At 39.7% G+C, this 21815-nt stretch overlaps 2 protein-coding genes across 11 annotated transcripts in view; one reads left to right on the forward strand and one right to left on the reverse strand.

The window, feature by feature from the left end:
- kdm2aa (lysine (K)-specific demethylase 2Aa) overlaps window positions 1–9457 on the forward strand; it is a 16891-nt gene extending 7434 nt beyond the window's left edge. For 2 of the 5 annotated variants that reach the window (XM_066678704.1, XM_066678705.1), the window contains exons 6-22: window positions 80–186; window positions 368–461; window positions 616–769; window positions 856–983; window positions 1066–1192; window positions 1372–1601; window positions 2084–2161; window positions 2286–2537; window positions 2965–3081; window positions 3946–4032; window positions 4348–4509; window positions 4830–4856; window positions 4958–6102; window positions 6282–6445; window positions 6916–7062; window positions 7168–7383; window positions 8382–9457. In XM_066678704.1, the coding sequence (XP_066534801.1) occupies window positions 80–186; window positions 368–461; window positions 616–769; window positions 856–983; window positions 1066–1192; window positions 1372–1601; window positions 2084–2161; window positions 2286–2537; window positions 2965–3081; window positions 3946–4032; window positions 4348–4509; window positions 4830–4856; window positions 4958–6102; window positions 6282–6445; window positions 6916–7062; window positions 7168–7383; window positions 8382–8563 (3417 nt within the window). In that variant the 3' untranslated portion in view covers window positions 8564–9457. The remainder of the gene's footprint in view (window positions 1–79; window positions 187–367; window positions 462–615; window positions 770–855; window positions 984–1065; window positions 1193–1371; window positions 1602–2083; window positions 2162–2285; window positions 2538–2964; window positions 3082–3945; window positions 4033–4347; window positions 4510–4829; window positions 4857–4957; window positions 6103–6281; window positions 6446–6915; window positions 7063–7167; window positions 7384–8381) is intronic. The other 3 variants (XM_066678703.1, XM_066678706.1, XM_066678707.1) reach the window with 2 other exon arrangements.
- A 442-nt stretch (window positions 9458–9899) lies between these two features.
- Window positions 9900–21815, reverse strand: tcirg1a (T cell immune regulator 1, ATPase H+ transporting V0 subunit a3a). 6 transcript variants are annotated; one of them, XR_010804048.1, is made up of 22 exons: window positions 21684–21815; window positions 19810–19932; window positions 19607–19685; window positions 19301–19449; window positions 19013–19108; window positions 18333–18394; window positions 17832–17958; window positions 17669–17751; window positions 16956–17049; window positions 16543–16755; window positions 16115–16265; window positions 14150–14289; window positions 13793–13950; window positions 13305–13395; window positions 13058–13176; window positions 12749–12962; window positions 11998–12105; window positions 11786–11869; window positions 11582–11702; window positions 10715–10886; window positions 10448–10569; window positions 9900–10300 (listed from the first exon to the last, which is right to left on the reverse strand). XR_010804048.1 is itself a non-coding variant. In XM_066678742.1 (21 exons), exons 2-21 carry the CDS (start codon window positions 19924–19926, stop codon window positions 10216–10218), a joined length of 2352 nt encoding a protein of 783 aa, XP_066534839.1. In that variant the 5' UTR covers window positions 19927–19932; window positions 21684–21815; the 3' UTR covers window positions 9900–10215. The 6 variants fall into 6 exon arrangements, 5 of the variants coding, with proteins under 5 accessions (XP_066534839.1, XP_066534836.1, XP_066534837.1 ...); XM_066678742.1 differs by lacking the exon at window positions 10448–10569 and having other exon boundaries at window positions 10715–10775; XM_066678739.1 differs by lacking the exon at window positions 10448–10569.

The following is a 21815-nucleotide window of genomic DNA, read 5'->3' on the forward strand; positions in this document are numbered from 1 at the left end:
GACATACACTCACTATAATAAATTCCAGTTTTTTTTTTCTCTTATTCCTACTTTTCATGTTATTATCTTTTTGTCTCAGGTGGATATGATTGACTGGGTGGACAATATGTGGCCACGGCACCTAAAGGAAAGACAGAGGGACTCTACAAATTCCATTATAGATATGCAGTACCCTAAAGTCCAAAAGTAATCTTTATTTCCTCTGGTTATTAAAGTGCCGTAAAATTTGTTGTATTTAAAAATGCTTAATGTCAATGGATTAGAGGTTTGGCATGCTCTACACTGTGTACTGCAGGATTACAGGATCTCATTTCTGAGTCGGGTGTAGACTTTTAGTACTAAAGGAACATACTCCTGTATGTTACAGGTACTGTCTGATGAGTGTCCAGGGGTGTTACACAGATTTTCACATAGACTTTGGAGGCACCTCTGTATGGTACCATATATTAAGAGGAGGCAAGGTAAGCTGAAGACTTGTCCCAAATACCTTGCTTTGTTCCTCAAATAAGTTGTCACATCTTTGTATTGCTTTGTTAATGTAAATATGTTTAAGGCATAACAAATATGCAAATGTTCTTAAGTCCTTGAATCCAGATGAGATGTTTTTTCCTGTAGGTATTCTGGCTAATCCCTCCTACGCCACAAAACTTGGAGCTTTATGAGAACTGGGTGTTATCTGGAAAACAGGGAGACATCTTCCTCGGTGACAGGGCCACAGACTGTCAGAGGATTGAGCTCAAGCAGGGCTACACGTTTATTATCCCATCAGGTAAAAGAAACGAGATGTGCACACATCAGGCTCTTATATTCTTGTTAGCATATGTTTTCACAATATTTTATTGTGTTTTTGTTCAGGTTGGATACATGCAGTTTATACTCCTGTGGACACACTTGTGTTTGGCGGAAATTTTTTACATAGCTTTAATGTCCCCACGCAACTTAATATCTATAGCATTGAGGACAGGACAAGGGTGAGTGACCAGGTGATTATTTCTTTAGTGATTTAAAAAAAAAAAAATGCCCATTTAATGAGTCAGTTTCTCATCTTTACCTTTCCTTCTCCAGGTGCCAGCTAAGTTCCGATACCCATTTTACTATGAGATGTGTTGGTATGTGCTGGAACGATATCTCTACAGTCTAACTAACACTTCCTACCTCATCCCTGAGTTTCAGAAACACTCTTTGGGCATCGGTAAGTGAATTAAACAAGAAAATCTCGGATAAAATTGCTAAATATTTTAACAGTATATTAAAAATATCTTAATCATTCTTATGATTCATATGCATGGTGAAAACTGCCTTCGGGGGTTGGGTATTATTATTATATGATGATTTACTTTAAATCCTCTTTTGTGTTGTTTAATTCCTAAGGGCTTAAGCGAGAAGCTTCTAATAGTGACACCCTAAACGGCCATGTAAAGGAAGAGGAGGAAATTTATGCTCCCTCTCCTCCAAGTCGGCCAGGAGTGAAAGTTCACCTGACACCTTTTGAATTGGAGGGTTTGTGGAATTTGTTGGGGAAACTGGAGTCTTTGCCCTCCCACAAGAAGTGTGTCCCTGCAGGAATACACAATGCACCTGCCCTCCTACATGACATAAGGGTGAGTTTCAAGTGAGGATCTTGATGTTATACATTTTAGTTTAACTTTAATTATAATAATAATAGCAGTTTAATTTGATAAGCGGCTTTCAAGACACCCAAGGACATTACAGTAAGGGTAAAAAGTGGGAAAGTAAACATAAAAATAACAATAACATGCACAGAAATAGAAACACAATGCACAAAAACATTAATATATCTTTCAAATTAACATTGCTGCATGCTCATTATTAGATTCTGAGAAGTGTTCCAAATATGAAAAAATAATATATATATTTTAAATTTACTTTGTCATCTGTTTCCATAAAAGCAATAGTAATCCAAGTCTTTACCTCTATAGAAACTTAAGTCCTCAGACAACAGCACATAGATGTGTTCATGCGGTATAAAGTATCAGAATGGTGAAACAGTACAGCATCATAAAGAAATTAATGCACATTTTTATTGAAATGCATATTAAAATAGTGTTTTCATGTTTTTAAGGCATTACTAAAAGAACATGCTAATGATATTCCGAAACTCTCATATACTGGAAGACCCATTGTTAAATGGCCAAAGAGGGTGAGATTATTATTTTTTTAAACATTACTATCTGCTTAAAAAAAACAAATAAAAAATTGTGACTTAGCCAAACCATGTCTCCTCTAATCTTTTTTTTCTCTTCCACCTTTCTCCCCCAATCCAGCCGTCATGGTATCAGCCTCCCCCTCCTCCTGCACCAGTAGGTCGTCCTAAATTGGCCACCACTCCCATTATCCCGCGCCCAACAAAGCCAGCTTCATCCATGTCTGTGCTGCGACGGCGAAGGGTGCGCTGCAAACGTTGTGAGGCATGTCTGCGTGCAGAATGTGGTGAATGCAACTTCTGCAGAGACATGAAAAAGTTTGGTGGTCCTGGCAAACTGAAACAGACCTGCGTCCTTCGGCAGTGTCTTGCAGTAAGTGTTGCAAGATTTTTGTATACATGTTTCTTTTGCGTTGGTAGGCTAAGAAGAAAAAGCGCTATATAACTTGCCATTACTGTATGATTGGAGTCTAGTACTAAATTCTAATGTGCTTTATCATTTTTTAAATTAATATATTTAGGAACCTTTGTTTCCTTTATTGTTTGTTATCATATGACACCAGTGTAAAGGAAAACTGAGTAGAGACAACTTCAGGCCTAGAGCAAGAATTCTAATAACATTTTCCCATAATGATTACCATTAGTCAGTGCCATTAGCACCAAGACTAGTCTGTCTGTCTGAATAACTTTAGTTTGCTATAGTGTAAGGGGATTGGGATGGAGGATCCGGTAAGTTATTGTCAGTCAGTATAAATGTAAGTGCCACTTTTATTTTATTTATTTCTTCTTCTGTCCTATAGCCTGGCCTACCTCTCTCTGCTGTGTGTGAAATATGTGAGGAAGGGAACCAGGATACTGGGGAAGAGCTCATGGAGTGCTCCAACTGTGCTCAGATTGCTCATCCTAGTTGCCTCAAGGTGTGGTACCATGTAAAATTTCTGTATGTTTTTGTTTACCGTCTGCTGGGGCAGCCCAACATAAGGTTACCATTTAATGGTTGTCAAGTTACATAGTATCTTTTAACGCAGTCTTGTTGGTCTCAGTGTTATCAGTTGATGCTGTGTTTTCCAACAGTGGTTTTTACAGTACTTTGCATCAAGTGATTAATTGCATGATTCAGTTTAAGAATATCTTTAGAGACGTGCAGTGTGTTGTTACATTCAAAGAATTAAAAGTTTGATTCAGGGACATGGTGGTAACACCATTGATATAACAAGGAGAACACTCTTAACACTGCAGTCCCTTGCTACTTTTTGACAAACACGCATGTTAAATATGTACATGTTTAAACGTTCATCACTTCTCAGGAAGTTCATATTTTGATTTTAAAATGTGTTAGTATAGCTTTGAAACAACTTGCATAGTGCAGCCAAAGTATAAAACCCAGAAGGCAGCTAGACAGATTTGAATCCCTACTCACTGGGATACTCGCCAAAATGGGTTAGCAGTTGCGTTTTTATTCATTAAAAAACAGATCAATTCTCAACTTGAATTTAAAAAAATAATAATAATAAATATCAAACTACAGTTGCTAACTTGCTAGCTTTACCTTTAGCTTGTGGTCCTGATCTGTTCTTCATTTTGGTGATGAATGTAGGTGACGAATTTATTATATTTGAGCCAATGACCAAAACAGCAAAAAGGATCAGACTAATAAGATATGCACCAGTAGTTAATTTATTAATCCAATGTATTTACTGTGCTTGAGAACGTTTAGGGTGTGTAGGGTTCCTGTTTTGTTTTGACCACTGTGTCCTTTTCATATGCATGATTTCTTCTAGGTTCCTGGGGAGGGTGTTGTGAACAAAGATCTGCCCAGTTGCTGGGAGTGTCCTAAATGTGTTGCAGGCAAAGATACAGCATCAGAGGTAACAGATATTCATGTGTGTACACACAACGCATACATGTATGCGCGTAAACACAGTATAAAGAATACAAGTATAATTTTTGTGTACAATGTCTAACCAGTCATGTACTGGAATTTCTTTTAAAAACACTAATTTGTAGTGTGGTTTTTAAATTTTTTTTTTAATTATTATTCCCCCCCCCCCATAGAATTAAACATTTTGTCAGGCAATATTTGTTTATTTTATTACACACACACACACACACACTCTCTCTCTCACTTACACACGTGCGTGCATACAGTTGGTAACAGTGATGCTTCTTCCCCTCTGTGTCAGTCGTCGGGCAGCGGTGACGACATCACGGCGCAGGAGGGGTCGGGGGGGCTGAGGGGCGAGGGCAGGGCGTGGCACGGGGTCGGGCGCCCCCCTTCCTCCTCTCTGCCACACGGGTCGCTACGGAAACAGGTGGCGGCCCCAGAGCAGCAGCTCAGGAAGAGGGTGAGAGGCTCCGCCTTCCTCACGCCACTGCTGCTGCACGCACGCCCATACTCCTTTTCCTCTTTTGTTTGTTTATTTATTTTTTTGTTTTTTGAATCTTTTGGACTTCTGCCCCTTGTGTGTCTGTCTCTCGCCCTCCCTGCCCTGTTTCATCACCATCCCGTGCCCCATCGCTGCTCGAACTGACTGATTGGGGGAGAGGGCCTTAGAATCAGCTCTCTGTCTGCAGCATGTTTGATTTCTCACGTACTGTGATTATCAGAAATGTTTATTGGTTACAGAAAAGCCATGTGTTAAAAAGATGTCATGTTTTGTTACAGATAAAATTGGAAGGAGGTAAAATGCATGTAAGTATGCGGAGGACCCGAATCCTTCTATTCAACACAGATTGAATCTGACGCGTCATTTGAATCAGATAAGTTTTGAGTGATCTGAATTCTTTCCTTAGAAACGCAAATCATCCTCATTGGATCCTCGAGTGGCAAAGATATACCGAAGGCATGGAATGGACCGAGATGATGAGTCAGGTAGTGAAGATGAGGATGGAGATGGAAGACGAAAACTTTCACTTCAGTCAAGAAGTGGGTTGTCAGTTCGCCGTGGGTTAGGGACTGGTAAACGTGGTGTGTGGAGAAGTGCCTCCCATCGAAGAGGTAAAGCTGTTGGGGGCATAAGCGCAAATTCCGCCTCGCTGAAAATGAAGCGTGGACTGTCTGTGAGGGGTGACCGCGGAGGACGTGTTCGTTTACGAGGTGGGTCCAAAATGCACCGACGACGTTATGAAACAGAGGATGAGGATGATGACGACGACGATGACGAGGATGAGGATGACGATGATGACGAGGAAGATGATGAGAGTGAAGAAGAGAGGCACATGGGCCGATCTGGAAAAGAGCATCGGTCACGACGTCGTCGTCGAAGAGGCGAAGATGATGATGAAGATGAGGATGAAGATAGTGAAGAGCAAGATTTTGATGGTGAGGATGAAGAGATGGAGGATCTGGACAATGGGGGTGAGGAAGAAGAGGATGATGAAGATGGCGATAACTATTCAGACTCAGAAACGGACCCTCCTGTCTTGCTCGTCTCGGACTTGAATGACGAACTGTTAAATGGTTCTTACCTGACGGTTACATTACAGCGTCCTGCTAAAGCCAGACGTGATCCAGGTGCTATTGTACCCAAACTGGAGGCTGCCATGTCTCCTCGTACTCCTGGTGCTGCAGACTTGGTCCAGCGCAAATCCCTCAAGTTTCGCCACAAAAATGGCAGCTCCCTTGCCACTGGCAATGGTCTCTCACAGCCCAAAGCTGCTCCAGCATCTGGCCGCCTCAAGCGTTCGAACAATGATGGCAGAGAGGGAGAAACTGCTTCCCCTTCCTCCAATTCCTCTCGATCTTCAATATCGCCTCCTCCTCCACCTCCCCCATCTTCCACCAGTTCCTCTCCTCCCTCCCTTCTCTCACATCCTTCATTCCGGGATGTGGGAAATGAGCCAGGTTGTGAAAAGGAGGTGTGGGTTTCTGTGTTTCGGTACCTGAGCTGTAGAGAGCTGACAATGTGCATGACGGTCTGTAAAGCCTGGTACAAATGGTGAGTAAATTAGTTCGTTTTTTTTTATTTTTTATTTAGAATTATATTATAAATTATATGAATTTTTTATATATATATATATATATATATATATATATATATAATTTTTTTTTTTTTAACTAAACCACTCAAACATTTGTAAACACTGGTATTTAGTTTAATATATTCTTATTCTGCAGGAGCTGCGATAAGCGTTTGTGGAGTCACATAGACCTGAGTCGCTGTCGTGCTCTGAGTCCGCAGGCTGTAACTTCCATTGTCAAACGACAGCCTGTCACCCTCGACTTATCCTGGACACCTGTTTCCAAGAAACAAATTACCTGGCTCATTCTCCACCTCCCAGGTGTCAACAACAACCTCTACATCATATCTACAAACTTCTATAAACACATAGATTATGACTCAGTAATTTCTTTGAACAAATTTAAATGAAGAATAATTGACTATGTCCATGTCACGCAATTCACAAATGAAACAAGCTAGTATGCTGTCCAAAGAAAAACATGTATCTCTATAAAAGTAACTTTAACAGCAGAAGCGGGGTGGAGGACGGAAAGCCCTTTTGTTCAAAGTAATTTTGCAGCATTTTTATTGGTCCATTCATCATGACATTTTCACACAATGCAAGGGACAGCTGCTGTGTTGAAATAATGTAGCATATCTTATTCCTGTGGTAACTAGTGCTTCTTTAGGCTAGGCAGTATGATTACCCATACTTTATACATTTTGATACCTCTTTCCAGTATCGTTCTCATAATTTGTGCCATTTATATTTCTCCCACAGACTATAATGCATCTCTTTGTCTTTTTCAGGTCTGAAGGATTTGATTTTGTCTGGTTGTTCATCTTCATGTGTTTCGGCTTTGGGTTCTCAGAGTGGCCCAAGTTTGCGCACTCTGGACCTGTGCTGGGCTGAAGGTGTAAAAGAGTCTCATCTTAAGGACCTCATCACACCTCCAGGTCGAGTGAATTCAAATACTTGGTGATGGCATGCCAGATTAGCACGTTTTAATTTTATAAAACTTTTCTTAATAATAAATATATATATATGTAATGCCCCATCAGGAAGTGAAAATCGCAGCAGACTGAAAAGCATTGTCACGCTGCGCTTATCTGGCCTGGATGTGAGTGACTCCATTCTGAAGCTGATAATCAAATACATGCCACTGCTGAAGAGGTTAGACTTGTCCCATTGCCAAAGCCTCACGGACCAGTCTGTTAGCCTTATGACGGCCAGCGGCTCCAACATGCGCAACACTCTCAGAGAGGTCAACTTAGCAGGTAACTCAGTTCAGTCCTGTGTCTTCAAACAATAAGTCTCATCTAACGCACAGTGCCATCTCCCTCAATTCATGGCTGAAGAGCCCTTAAAAGCTGAGCACCATTTAGTGGACCTCCATGAATATTTCACATTATTTTAGTTACTAACATAAGTATGAATTAAAATGAAAATAGCATGCTTAATTTTGCTTTAAAACTGACTATTTTTGAACGCAACCGTGACGTCACTGGTGGACAACAGCTGAACAACGCCACGGTAAAACACTTATGACAGTATCTAGCTAACCAAATAACCAAAATTATTCATGACAATAGCCTAGCAATAAGCTAAAACCAAATTTAGAGGTACCGTTATTCTTGTAAATGTGATCGAAGTCAAATTCATCCAACACTATAAACCTCCGTAATGCAACTACTTAGCCAAGTATAATCTGAGCCACCGAGTTTAGCAAGTCAAGCTAACTTTAACTAACACCAACTAAAACAGGCAGAGTAGTGTACTTGCCCTGTTTACCTCCATGTTCACACCAATGGTCTTTTAAACCTTATTCCTAGAATTAGTAAGAAATAACATTGTTTTCTGACTATCAATAAACACAAGTTAGGAACTCAAATTCCACTATATTTATTTGTTTAACACTTTCATATAGCTGGTGCTTAGCCTTTAAGCAAGACACCTAACAACTAGTTTCCCTCTGCTCCGGTTGTGTGTGCTCACTGACCCTAACATGTCTGTGTGTGAGAAACCACATTTATCACTTTAAATTTTGTACTGGTTTAGAGGAGCAAGAACAGAACAATACACAGGGCATAGGTTAGTCAAGACTGGGATTGGAAAGAACTGGTTTATTGCCTTTAAACCTGCCTGCGTCAATCATTTGAAGCCTATTCGGCATAGTCCATGATTGTTGTACTGAAATTAGGCATGTTTTGATTGTGAATAGCAAAACATGTACATGACATTGAGTATATTTTTATTGATTTATTTTTATTTCCAGGATGTAACAAGCTTACAGATGCCTCTATGTCCTATATGAAGCGACTGTCTGCTCTGACTTTATTGGACTTGAGAGGCTGTAAAGGTGTGACACGGCTTGGTTGTGAGAACTTCATTTCTGACCTTTCTTACTGTACCTTCTTCTGTTTGACTGAGGACAAACTCATTCAGAGAATATCTTAACACAGAAACACTCACAAACACAGATATACACGTGCTCTCTCACAGCTGTGCTCTACGGGCTCCATCGTAGTGCTCTGACAAGATTTGAGCACCCTCACTAACTGGTCACGAGGCCCGATGGATGGACGGGGGCCACGCCCCTGGAAAAAGGAAGAAAGCACAGAGGCTGATGAGAGTGATGTTCTTTTGTGCAGTTTGACTGTCAGGAGTCGAGGTATTCAGGCACATCTAAAACGACTTCTACCTATAGGATGCACTCAAATCTGAATCAAGCTGTGTTAAATCCATATTAGCTAGGATTCTGTGGGTGACATTGAGGAGTCTGACCTCAGAGTACAGTCAGAAGAGGTTTTGAGACGTTTACCACAGATATGGCTCCTATACTGTCAGACTGCATTACTGGTGGAAGATAAAGGAACCAAGTGTGGTGAAATCTGGGACATTGTGAAGTTCTGAAGGATAAAGGAGTCAAAGATATATGCACTTAAATTGAAGTGCCAAAAGAAATTCAATGCAAATTCTCACTGTCTTCAGCACACAGCCCCAAATGGTCTTGTATACAAACATGTACATTATTTTTTTTTTCATCGAGTCCTGGGACATGCTCATGAAAGCCCCGAGGTCTTGGCTTTTGTTCTCTGCTGTGTCTTCACCAACCAACTCAACACTACCTGAATTTCATCAGGTTCTACCTAAGGACATGTCTCTTTCCTTCTTGTGTATGTGTATATATATATTTTTTTGTTTTGCTGATCTTCCAGTTTCTTGCTCTATCAGCATCTTCCTCTCTGTATATTTTTGTGTTCTTTTCCCCATTTCTCTTTCCAGTGTGCAGCCCTTTAGGTTATTTTTTTTTCTTTTTCTAAAAAAAGAAAAATAAATATAAAAATTCACAATTCTTTGAGTACTTTAAGATTTATGCCTTTTTTTTAAAATTTACATACAAATGTAAATTAAATTTGTTTAAAATTTGGTGCATTTAAGTGTTGCTTTTGATTAACAGGTTTGTACAGGATCATGGCAAATGTATGTATTTTCTTAGCAGCTGGTTTTTGAATACTTCTAGTGTTGTAATATGAATAGTACAAAGAAGTAAGATTTAAAACCCTAGTGTTTAGCTGTTTCTAATTTGTCAGACAAAAAGACAACTGACTATAAAACTGGTAAAATATTCACAAAGCTTTCAAGGAAGATTCTTACAGGATGTGTATGGTTGTTATATTTAATGCCTGACAAAGCAAATGAACACAATTTGTGTGAAAGAGACAAATGCCAGTGTTTCCTACTGGAAATTCAAGAGACAAATATGAAGTTTAAAAAAGGATTTATTTGCATGTAGTGTTTCACAATGTATTAAGAAGGATTATTTTTGTTGCTTGGAAATTTTGCATGTGATCACAAGTGTCACTGAACTGGCACAAAGGCTAGGGAACATGGCACTCACTTTTGTCACATGGTTAATGAAGTCTGCTCAGCAACAAGGCCGCTGCACTCTTTAAAATAATTTCCTGAGAAAATTCTTGAAAGCCAAATACATGGGGATACATGTAAACATACAGCTAACTCTAAGAAAAATGTCAGCTCTTTTTAAAACAGTGTTAGTGTTGCACTACAACAAACTTTTATAAAGTTCTTTGTGTTAATTTTTCAGTTTAAAGAAGATGCATGTTTGATGAAAATGAAAAAGGATTTAATTTGTATCCTGTTCCACTGTAAAACTTGTTCTGGAATTCCACCCTGGAAAGAGAAGGAATGGCAAAAATCAGGCACTACAACAAACAAGAGCCCAGACAAGCCATAGAGCAGAATGAAATGGGGTCAGAATGGATTGTGCGGAACGGGACAGATAACTAAAGCATTTGAATTGTTAAGTTTGAAACGCACCTTTTTGGAAGCAAAAACCAAGAATTTCTAGAGGTCTCTATGAACTCAAACTCTCAATCTGTAAATGAGGGGTCTCGCACACATTCACAAACTGTCATGTGACTGCATCCAAAACCATATAGCTGTGTAGGGAACATTCAGTGTTTATATTGATGTCACCCAGAATGATGGTTACAACATTTTTGTTTGTTTATTTTTCCAGCCCTGTCTCATTCTATATTAATCAGCACTTAGATTGGTGAAAATGAGTGGGTTTGAGTTTCTCACCAGTGCAGACGCAGGGCGTGCAGGAACGCAGACAGACCTTCCATGATGAGGAGTATGGAGACTGTAAGCATAGCGAAGAAGGAGAATATAACTGCCAGGATGACAGATCCCTCATAACCTTGCCATGAGAGAGAGATCCGTATCACCATTACCCACAGCACCTCGGATAGCTCTAAAAGGTAATGCACAGGGTTTGACCATACAGACTGCTGTGGAATTGAACCAACAAAACTCTGATATCTAGTTACACCTTCAAAAATAATATACAGAACGAATGTGAGCTTATTTGCAGCGTTAGGGGTGAATTCATGATCACGTTAATGTTGCATTTGCACATTTAGCAATATTCCATAACACCCCCCCTCCCCCCTTCAAGTAATTATCTTGCTTTTGTTAAATATTTACTGTTAAATTTGAGAGAAAAAAGCCCAGTCCAATATTTTGGGTACAACTGTTTGTGTAAGTGTAAGTAGTTACTAACTTCAACAGGTGATTACACATGGTGAGTCAAAAGTCACAGGATACCCTTTTTATTTCTTGGATACACTACATGACCCCCTTCCCATCGGGACAAACTTGCTCTTGATCCAAGATCCAAGCGGCCATGTTCCGGACATAGCCTAAAAGCTAGGCCCTTCACTCATTATTTGTTGGGGTATTCAGATAAGAGTCGACTTTTGACTCACTGTAATTTTATAAGCCATAACATTATGACCAACACTCACTGCCCATTCTTTCAGCTCCACCAGACATGAGCACTATGTAGTTCTACAATTACAGACCTCCACAGGGCAGGTTTGCTTTAGGTAGTGGATCATACTCAGCACTGCAGTGTACAAGTTAGTGATACAATGTGCGTGCACTCACGTGCATGTGCAAGACTGAGAGCCCAAAGTCGAAGGTAAGATGCAGTGTTAGAGATGCAGCCCAGGCAATATTCTATGGTGTGAATGGCCTGATGCATAAAGACCTCAGTGATTTCAAACTCCTAGGACATGGGGCAAAAACAGGTATAAACAAACAGAAGACGGCTACAGCTTTCCTTTTCAAATTAGTGCTTCATGCTTTTACCTTGTTTACGCTAGTTCCTCTCTCTAGATCCCCTTGCTGGGTATTGATTGAATTTGGGTCAGTCACAAGGGGTTGCTGTTCTTCCTGTCAAAATGAAACAGCACTTTAGCTGGCAGAATTGCTTTACAGAGGACTTTTACTCTTGTAAACTCCAATTACTGTGTACTGTCCATTCCTGTACAAATCCTAATTCAGTAGTCATACACACTTACCGTGGGCCTTGTCCTTCTGTGTTTGAGATAAAGGTAAACTGGTTTCCCCAGTAACAGGACAGGAACAGAAGACATGGCTAAAACCACGAGAACCCTCTGCACTATCATCTGTACCAGGAAAGAGAATGTGTGAGTTAATTAAAAAAAATAATAATTCAGTGGTCAGATATCTCATTTGAAGATGAAGAATATAAAGAATTTTGGAGGGTTTTTATCTAAAGGTGTCCCAATACAAGTCATTCAAAATAGACCTGATGTGTCGAATACATAAGTTGCAGACTGGTAACACTGTAATTTTCGTAATATTCATTCATTCATTATCTGTAACCCTTATCCAGTTCAGGGTCGCGGTGGGTCCAGAGCCTACCTGGAATCATTGGGCGCAAGGCGGGAATACACCCTGGAGGGGGCGCCAGTCCTTCACAGGGCAACTCTCACACTAACACCTACGGACACTTTTGAGTTGCCAATCCACCTACCAACGTGTGTTTTTAGACCGTGGAAGGAAACCGGGGCACCCGGAGGAAACCCACGCGGACACAGGGAGAACACACCCACTCCTCACAGACATTCACCCGGAGCAGGAATCGAACCCACAACCTCCAGGCCCCTGGTGTTGTGTGACTGCGACACTACCTGCTGCACCACCGTGCCGCCCTTTTCGTAATATTATAATGTAAAAATTTATTGGCCAGTACAGAGCATTTTTCATTTCATTTGTTTCCTGTGCAAAGGCACATACAGCCTTTACCTGCCCTGGGTAGAGAGGTGGGTTGTCTGGGTTCTGGCTGAACAGGAACATATCTATGAAGTGAATGAGGAGACTAGGAGCATGACTGGAATCTTGCGGCCCAAAAGCAATCCACTTAAAAACCACCATGAACACCAGGTAACCAAAGAGAGATAGCATGAACACAAGCTCAGGAATCAACACCAGGAACACGCTGCTCATGTTACCAAAGTGCCTGCAGAAGTCAAAGAGAAGAATAAAGTGCATAATGAACAAAATACGGTTGTAATACAAAAAAATATACCAGTGTTAACAACAAAAACGACTCACATATAATTGAAAAATGACAGACAGATGCCAAAAGTCATGTGAATGACCCCGATGATGACAGACATCTTCATTTTGTATGAATTGAGGAAGGCAAGGTGGTTATTGGCCAGCCTCCATATCTTCAGGAGAGAGGTTAACAACAGACATTGACTATTCACATAATTTTAACATTTATTTTAGATTATTTATTTTATATTATATTTATTTTAATTTCTAAGGATTCAACATAAAGTATAATTCTGTATACTGGGTCAATGCCAAAAGGGTAAGGACCCTGGAACACTCCAGTGACATTCGGATCCAAAGCAAGATACTGATTTTCCTTAAGGGTGTCATCACTAAGAGAAAGAGAGAAAACGAGAAGACAATGCTAAGAACTAAGAGTCTATATTTTTTAAAGTCTGCAGTTTAAGACTCAATGGTTTATATAGTGGTTTGGTCACCCCTGATCAAAATGACATATATTTTGACAATTTTTTGCCTGTATCAGCAAAGGAACTATTCACTAAATCATGATCTATTCACGTTTGAACCAATATATATGAACACAGTGAAATAAACACTTTTGATCAGGGGAGTCCCAACATATTGTAAAGAACTGAACTTGTGTATTACTGACTGGAACCAGCTTTTACTGTATTCCTGGATGCAGCAAACTCAATAACACTCAAAAGGCCTGATAAAGAATGTTACATTTGACAGGATACATTTCACACATGGTTATTTTACGTCTACCTCCAGTTATAATACTGTATCATAGGTTTGAGATGCCAGCCAGAGGGGAATGGGCTGAGGCCTTTGCTGAAGCACTCATTGTACACAGCGCCAGTGTAGATGGAAAACAGCCCCATCAGCAGTATCAGGTAGCGGCCTCCAAAGATCATCTGCCACATCTGAAACAAGGGCATGGAGAAACGGAATAGAGTTGCATTCAGATGCCTTTCTTTGCAAAAGGGTAGAAAGAAGCTGGGAATATATCGAGATAAAATGGCTGAATGCTGCAAGCTTGTGTATTGACCAATGTAATCTAACAAAAATAACGCCAAAGTTGTAGGGATCTTTTCTGATTTGCTTTCTCTTAGGCTACCGTACCTCATTGCTGCTGTTCTTCATTTTCGAGTCTCTCTCCTTCAGCAGCATCCACAGAGCTGCCAGTGTCATGAGAACACCGTGACCAACATCTCCGAACATCACCGCAAACAGGAAGGGAAACGTGACGATGGTATATACAGCTGAGGGGTACACATGAGTACATCTCACATTACAAGTTCTTCACATGACATGTGGACTCTAGTTTGTGCATTTTAAACTGTATACGCAACTACTAGTTTAATTAATTTAAAATAAACTTGATGCAAAGACATCATAGCCACTGAACAGGCATGTTATGCCTACAGAACTGCATCTTTTAATGGGGACAGGCTTTAAAAAGGAGGTTTCATACCATATTGGCATATGACTATGTTACACTGGCCCAGAGTTGCAAAAAAAGCAAGTGCAGATTTGAAGGGAACTGAAGGGAATAATACATTTTTATGATTCATACAATATGACTGATAAGACAGACAACTAGATCAAATCAAAGCCTGCCGGTGCTTAATTTCCAAATCATTTACATGAAGCATGCCCTAATTCAGTGATTCTCAATCCTGGTCGTGGGGGGCCAGTGCCCTGCGTTTATTAGTTTTCTCCTCGCTCCATCACACCCACTTCAACTTCAGAAGGGGTTGTTAATTAGCTCATTATTTGGAGCAGATTAGTTGGGAGCAGATGAATGTCTTAAATGTGCAGGGCAGTGCCCCACCAGGACCAGGATTGACAACCACTGCCCTATTTCGTGCAGATATTTCAGCCAATGAAAAGATGAAATGCAAAGGCTTGTGAACCAATAGCGGTGATTATAAGGAGAGTGTGAGGCCAATATGTGAGTACAAGGCTCCCCCTGCTGCCCAAGTTTTATAGTGTTAAAATTACAATGACTTTTAGATGTGCAATAAACAATGCTTGTTAGATTTAAGAGTAAAATTAGATATTTCTACATTTTTATTGCAGTGTATTAGACGCATTTACACGAGTTTATGGGTGGTATCAGTCATATAAATTGAAAGCACAAAGTAGCATGTCTTTTACTGTAACAGTAGGAATAGGTGCAGCATGTGTTTACATCAGCGTAGCTCTAAAAATATATACGCTTCTGTATTAGATGCCCATGTGAATAAATTCATTCATTATCTGTAAGAGCTTATTCAGTTCAGGGTCGGGGAATCATTGGGCGCAAGGCGGGATTACACCCTGGAGGGGGCGCCAGTCCTTCACAGGGCAACACAGACACACACACACACCTACGAACACTTTTGAGTCGCCAATCCAAATGTGTTTTTGGACTGTGGGAGGAAACCGGAGCACCCGGAGGAAACCCACGCAGACACAGGGAGAACACACCAACTCCTCACAGACAGTCACCCGGAGCTGGAATCGAACCCACAACCTCCAGGTCCCTGGAGCTGTGTGACTGCGACACTACCTGCTGCGCCACCGTGCCACCCTTGTGCATAAATTATTATTGTTTATTTTTCTACTATTATTTTCTATTTGTCTCTAGTTATTCATTTAGATTATTACCATTTGGCTCTTATTTAAACAAATTTTAAACATTAGGACTTTGACATTCAAATCCTTAAATTTGCACGTTGAAGGTTCTTTGGTGGAAAACTTACTTTATTTGAAATTTATCGTGTGCAACTCAAATTATATAACAAAAAAACGCAAAACAATTTGAAGCGTTTAAAATGCACACCACACTAGGATTAAACACTTTAACAAAGTTATCTCATTATTGATTTAACAGACATCTCTCTCTTTCTCTCTCCCTCCCTGTCTCTGTCTCTCATATATATATATATAAAGTGATAATTGTACAATCAGATTTGAACATATCCAGCTTTAACTGAGGGCCTGTGTTTAAACTAACACTCCCACTGTCATCAGAAAATCGTGTGGTTTAGAATCTATTTGCAGGTCTGAAGGAATACCTCTGTTTTCTTATGTCCATGTTACCTGGGTTGACTTCTCTGTAGCTTGCCATGCCGTAAGCATCTACGATGCTCTGGAAGCCAGCAGTGAAGGCATTGGTGTTGAAAAGAGTCGGGGGAGAGGTGGGTGAAGGCAAGTGGTTATAGAAGGAGTCGACACTGCTCCCACTCTTCCTCTGGCAGTCACCAGGTACAGGAAGAATCACATTAAAGTAATAATTAGTATGTTATTGACATAAATGTCACTATATCAGGTATATCACTAGAATTATTCCTTTATTACATTTGTGGCTACTAATAAATGTAGACACATGCAAAAACATTTATGTGCATATTCCAAATAGTATTAATCCGCTTGTAACTGATGAGCTGAATAAGGTTCGTTAGAATGGATAAAAGCTGCATTTCTTTTGTCTCCTGGAAACAAGGGATCAAGGAGTAGCGCGTCCTCACCGTGCCCTCTATTAGAGCGCTTTGCAGCAGTAGCAGTTTGCTGACAGGACACCAGGCCTCTGCGATCAGACACTTGTCAGTGACTGAAAGACTGCAGAGATTCAGCACCATCTGAACAGCTTTACACTTCTGCACTCGTACCTTCCACTGAGGCAGGGCACACACACAGCGGCTCAGCAGCTGCTGCATGTAACACTCTGTTTGAGAAAGTACCTGGAAAGTGGTAGAGAGAGAGGTAGATAGATACCATTCAAGATTAAACAAGAAAGCACCAAAAGTGTGTTGTGCTACAAGATACTTTAGATTCTCTTATGCGTATGTTTTCTTTACAAAACAATAGTTACACTTCAAAACTCAAAGTGAACTCATTAGAACAATCAAATCACTTTCTCTTCCTCAGGCTGCTCTCTTACTGTTGTAATGTCAAAGATTCTCCTCTGCAGCCCCTGCAGTGTCTCGTCTCTCTCCTCTGTGCTCTCCGGGTACGCAAAGGTGTGTGTGCGGAAACTGTATTATGTGAAGACAGAGAAGCAGTTAAAACACTTTAGAATTGGGAAGATACAAGAAATCATTTGCACTTTGTAGTTTTAAATCTAAATTTTATTATAATTACACACACACATTATTTCTGTACTCTAGACTGAACTCTTGGTTTTAATATATATTGAGATTTACTACATGATATCCATAAAATACACTGATAGCATTTTAATACAGGCCTTGAAAATTAACTGATGGGTTAAATGAAGTCTGCTGAGGCAGAAAATAGTCTAAACTGTGCAGAACAAGCGGCCTGCAGTTTTGGTAAAAACAGCAACCCATGATCTGTAATGGAGTAAACAGTGTCATTGAGTGAATAAGGCTAAAAAGTGAATTTCTGCAACATTCCCAAACATCGCCTCAAATGGTTTTCAACCAATAAACATGTCAGAAATTACAGGAAAATTATCACATCGAGTTTTCATGACATAATCGAGAATTTGGAATGTGTTAATATTTTATTATAGTCACATTAGGCTTGACATACTTTTAAATGTAGTAATTTTGCAACAGAGGGTGATTTAACAGTTTTTGGCATTTTTTAAATGATGTGTGATCTTCTAAACAAAGAGGAATATCATATTACCAGTCACAGATCTTCTTTACTTTCTGGCCAATCTGCTCTCCCCAAAAGGATATGAGAAATACTGTCCACTGCACCATCTCCCCCTGTTTGCAAAACGAGATTCTATGACTGATATGTCATTATTAGGGTATGAAGCTATTTATGCTGATTCTTTCAGTCTTACAGTTTCTGCCACCTCCAGCTTCTCCTCCATCTCCCAGAAATCCACAATGATGTAACCACGACAGGCTCTCCAGAGCAGACGCTCGAAGGCTGCAACTTTCCATGGATGGACTACACCAGCAACAAAACTGAAAGAAAGCATTTCCCAAAACGCTGTTCATATAAATTCTGGATTCTTTGTTAAAGTCCTATGACCACCTTCAGATTCATTCATTATCTGTAACCCTTATCCAGTTCAGGGTCGTGGTGGGTCCAGAGCCTACTAGGAATCACTGGGCGCAAGGCAGGAACACACCCTGGAGGGGGCGCCAGTCCTTCACAGTGCAACACACACACTTTTGAGTCACCAATCCACCTACCAACATGTGTTTTTGGACCGCGGGAGGAAACCGGAGCACGTGGAGGAAACCCACGCGGACACTGGGAGAACACACTAACTCCTCACCTCCAGATTGACCTGCTGTATTTACAGTAGCAAATACACCTTTATGCTTTTTCTCACCTTAGTCTTATGTCTTGTCTGTTATCCAACAAAGCCGTAGTCTCCAGATTGAGGAGTGGTCCCTTAATAAAAAATTATAACATGAAACATAACTAGTAAAGTGTATAAATATATAATAAAAAAACAGCTAGAAATTCACATTTATAAGATTTTTCTTCTATACCATGGGCAGTTATCCTAGACAGGGATTAAGCTTAGTCCTGGACAATATTCTCCTTTGAATACAAAACCACAAACCAAAATGCTGTGTAGTCCAGGACTAGGTTTATGTCCTGTGTGGGGGGGAAACCATCTCTAAATGTTGTCCATCATTAAGACATCTTTGAAGTAAGGAACATTGTTGTGGCACTAAGCAGACATTATATATTTAGCCCCAACACAAAACTACAGATACAAACTTTGGGCACGAAATATGTCTTGGCCAATCACCATTTAAGGTAAGGGGCAAAGTATGTATATGTTTATATTTCATGGTTTCTTCCTTGTCACTGTCACCATTTGGCTTGCACATAGGAGGCTTTGGCCTGGATCTCGGTAAAACTGATTTGTGATGAATTTCTGTCATGAAACAGTGCTTTATAAATAAAATCTGATTGATTGACTGATTAATGAATTGATAGTTTTTGTTAAACCCTTCCTATAAATTCAGATAAAGACACTTTGTCAAATGTAGAGCTCACCTGTGTGGCTGTGAACAGATGGGCCTGGACAAGTACTCCTTTATACTGGCTAAGCTGGGTCAGCTGGTTCCTGAGGCTGTCCCTGTTCCTGGACACCTAAGGCTCAACCAAACATTTTGAGTCATTTAGTCTAAACTATTTATGGCAGATTAAAAAAAATATATATATATATATATATATATATATATATATATATATATATATATTTTTTTTTTTTAATTCAATTTCCTGCTGTTTTAACTACATTTTATTATTATTCTGCCTTCTGCCTCTATTTCTCTTTCACACCTCTTTTAGTTCTTTGGCCAGTCTCTCACTCTCTTCCTCAATTGCGAGTAGCTCTCTTGGTTGAGGTGCTGAAGGCAGTGGGCTGGAGAGGGGTAGAGGACCCCTCAGAGGAGGACAGAGGGACCGAATGATCTCCTGCTCTAGAAATGCTGGATGGAGCATGAGAGAGAGAGAGAGAGAGAGAGAGAGAGAGAGAGAGAGAGAGAGAGAAAGCATTGATTATTTACAGCAGATTCTCAGTGCTATTAATGAAACTGCTGTTACTCTCGTGATCAGAGTTACAAGTGTCGAAAAAAGAAATCTTACTGAAGGTTTTCTCCATCTCTTCACATCTTCTCACCTCTGAGACAAACTTTCTCTGGAAGGCGTTTACGCTGCTGTTCAACTGCAGACGTGTGACAAAGACATAATACAAAAATACATAGCAGTACTGAAGGCAGAGTGCAGGTAAAATAAATAAAACCTGCTTGTGTTTCTTCTTGCCATTAAGGTTAGCTGATTTAACTCACATCTCTGAATTCGACCAATCCCAGCTCTCCCAGCTCACTGACACAGTTGTAGGCAGATCCCGATTGTAGAAAGATTTGTACCAGACACACCTCCTCACTGCGGAATAATGACCCCATGGCGATCTGGAAACGTGAATTCAAATTAATAGAATTACAAATGACCAAAGAGTTCTGAGATCTGGATGCATGTTAATGTAATAAACAAAATAATATGACATAATTTTATGTATATATTTAATATTCTTATCATAGTAAAAGCAACTTTGTGACATTAATGGAACTTAAAGTCACACAATTTAAAATTGTTGCCAACATTTTATTGATTTGTCTGTTGCAAATTTTGGATATAGAGAAAATGGCGCAGTGCACTTTGTATATTCAAAAATGAAAAACATCATGTATGAACCAAAAATAAGTGAAGCCAGACATCACCCGTAAATAAAGCACTTTTAGCTTACAGGGAGATCTGTAGATTTGCACATGTATCTTTTGAATGTAAACAGAATGAGGAATTATTTTTTTTAAAAAAAGGATAATTTTTCATGTGACTGTATTTAGCACTTAATTTAATTTGAGAGTTTCTGAAAGAAAAGGGGAACACCCGGTCCCCTTGGACAAAGGGAGCTATGTAAGAGGGACAGAACCTAAATGAGAATCATATGAGATTTGTACAGCTTGTCTTTCAGCTGCATTAGACTCACAGTCACAGTAAAAAAAAAACCACCCTTTTGAATATATATATATATATATATATATATTATAGGAACAATAATTATAAAGTATAATTATAATTATAAATTATAAAATTATAAATTTAAGACACTTAAATCTGTTCTTTATAACTTCATAATTAAAATGTAATATCTGAGTAGTCATTTCTAGTTAGGTTTTATGGTAATAACACCATTTGTGAGGGCAGGACAGTGATGTTTATAAGCGAACGTATTACCTATTATTCTACTGCAGCTTGCAAACTGTAATTTTGTAGCTATAGTGGCATGGGACTATTACAGGAAAACTGTAGTGCTGAGAGTTATACACAAAGCAGTGGTCGTCCTGTAAAATAGGGTGACCAGACGTCCTCTTTTACCCGGACATGTCCTCATTTTTAGACTTAAAAAAATGTCTGGGCGGAAATTCACAAACGTCCGGGATTTTGTTTTTCTAGAGCTCACTTCTATTTCTAGAAGCGTTTCGTTCACAAACTAGGCCCGCCCTTCCCTACTCCGATTGGTTCGCTCGAGTAAGAAGGGGGCGTGGTAAAGTAGCCTAAAATCTTCTGATTGGACGGTCTGACTGCAGAGCTACCGTTATTGGTCGATGACCTTCTCTGTAAACATTTAATTGGTCAGTCTGCATGTCGGTAGTCCTCCACTACTTCATTTCTATATTTCCCGCCTACAGCCGTTTAGCCCCGCCCATTCACACTGAGGCTATAAGAAGTGTTTTGAATTTTTGATTGGTCACAAAACAAAGCGGTTACTTCAAAAAATGTAAATTGCATATATTTATACTCTTAATATAGCATAAAATTATTATGTTAACTTAATATTGTTGTGTGTGTGTGTGTGGGGGGGGGGGTATATAAATAAAAAAGCCTCACACATTTCCTAAAAATAAACTATGGAAAATGTAATGTATGGGCCTTTTAAGTAGCACCAGATAACGCACCAGATAACCGTTTAGTTCCAGCATCACAGTCGCGGTCATTCGACATCATTTAATCTGTATTTTACTGTGCTGTCTCATAACTGTATACAAATACAAATCATGTTATACACTTATTTTTTGATTAACGTTAACTGCTCTACGTTGTAGTGAAAATGCTCCTAATACATTACCAGACGACACTTGAAAATAGTCTTGAAACCCACCGCGAGCTGTATGACAGTTGATGGTTCTCCCGCCCTAATTCAAGAAAACATCATGAAAGAGCAGCGTGCTCTTTCTAACCTCAGCTTTACTGCACCACCACTTCTGTGCCGCTGTTATTGTTTCTACACACC

This window comes from Hoplias malabaricus, chromosome 8, assembly GCF_029633855.1.
Source record: "Hoplias malabaricus isolate fHopMal1 chromosome 8, fHopMal1.hap1, whole genome shotgun sequence".
Classification (NCBI taxonomy): Eukaryota; Metazoa; Chordata; class Actinopteri; order Characiformes; family Erythrinidae; genus Hoplias; species Hoplias malabaricus.

What these genes read in the sequence shown, in the direction of transcription:
- tcirg1a (XM_066678739.1), bottom strand. Translation starts at nt 19,926, where the DNA reads ATGGGGTCATTATTCCGCAGTGAGGAGGTGTGTCTGGTACAAATCTTT. An exon ending in TGGCCAAAGAACTAAAAGAG is followed by an intron (nt 19,109 to 19,300) that starts GTGTGAAAGAGA and finishes GTTGAGCCTTAG; the next exon opens with GTGTCCAGGAACAGGGACAG. An exon ending in GAGGAACTAGCGTAAACAAG is followed by an intron (nt 11,703 to 11,785) that starts GTAAAAGCATGA and finishes CCCATGTCCTAG; the next exon opens with GAGTTTGAAATCACTGAGGT.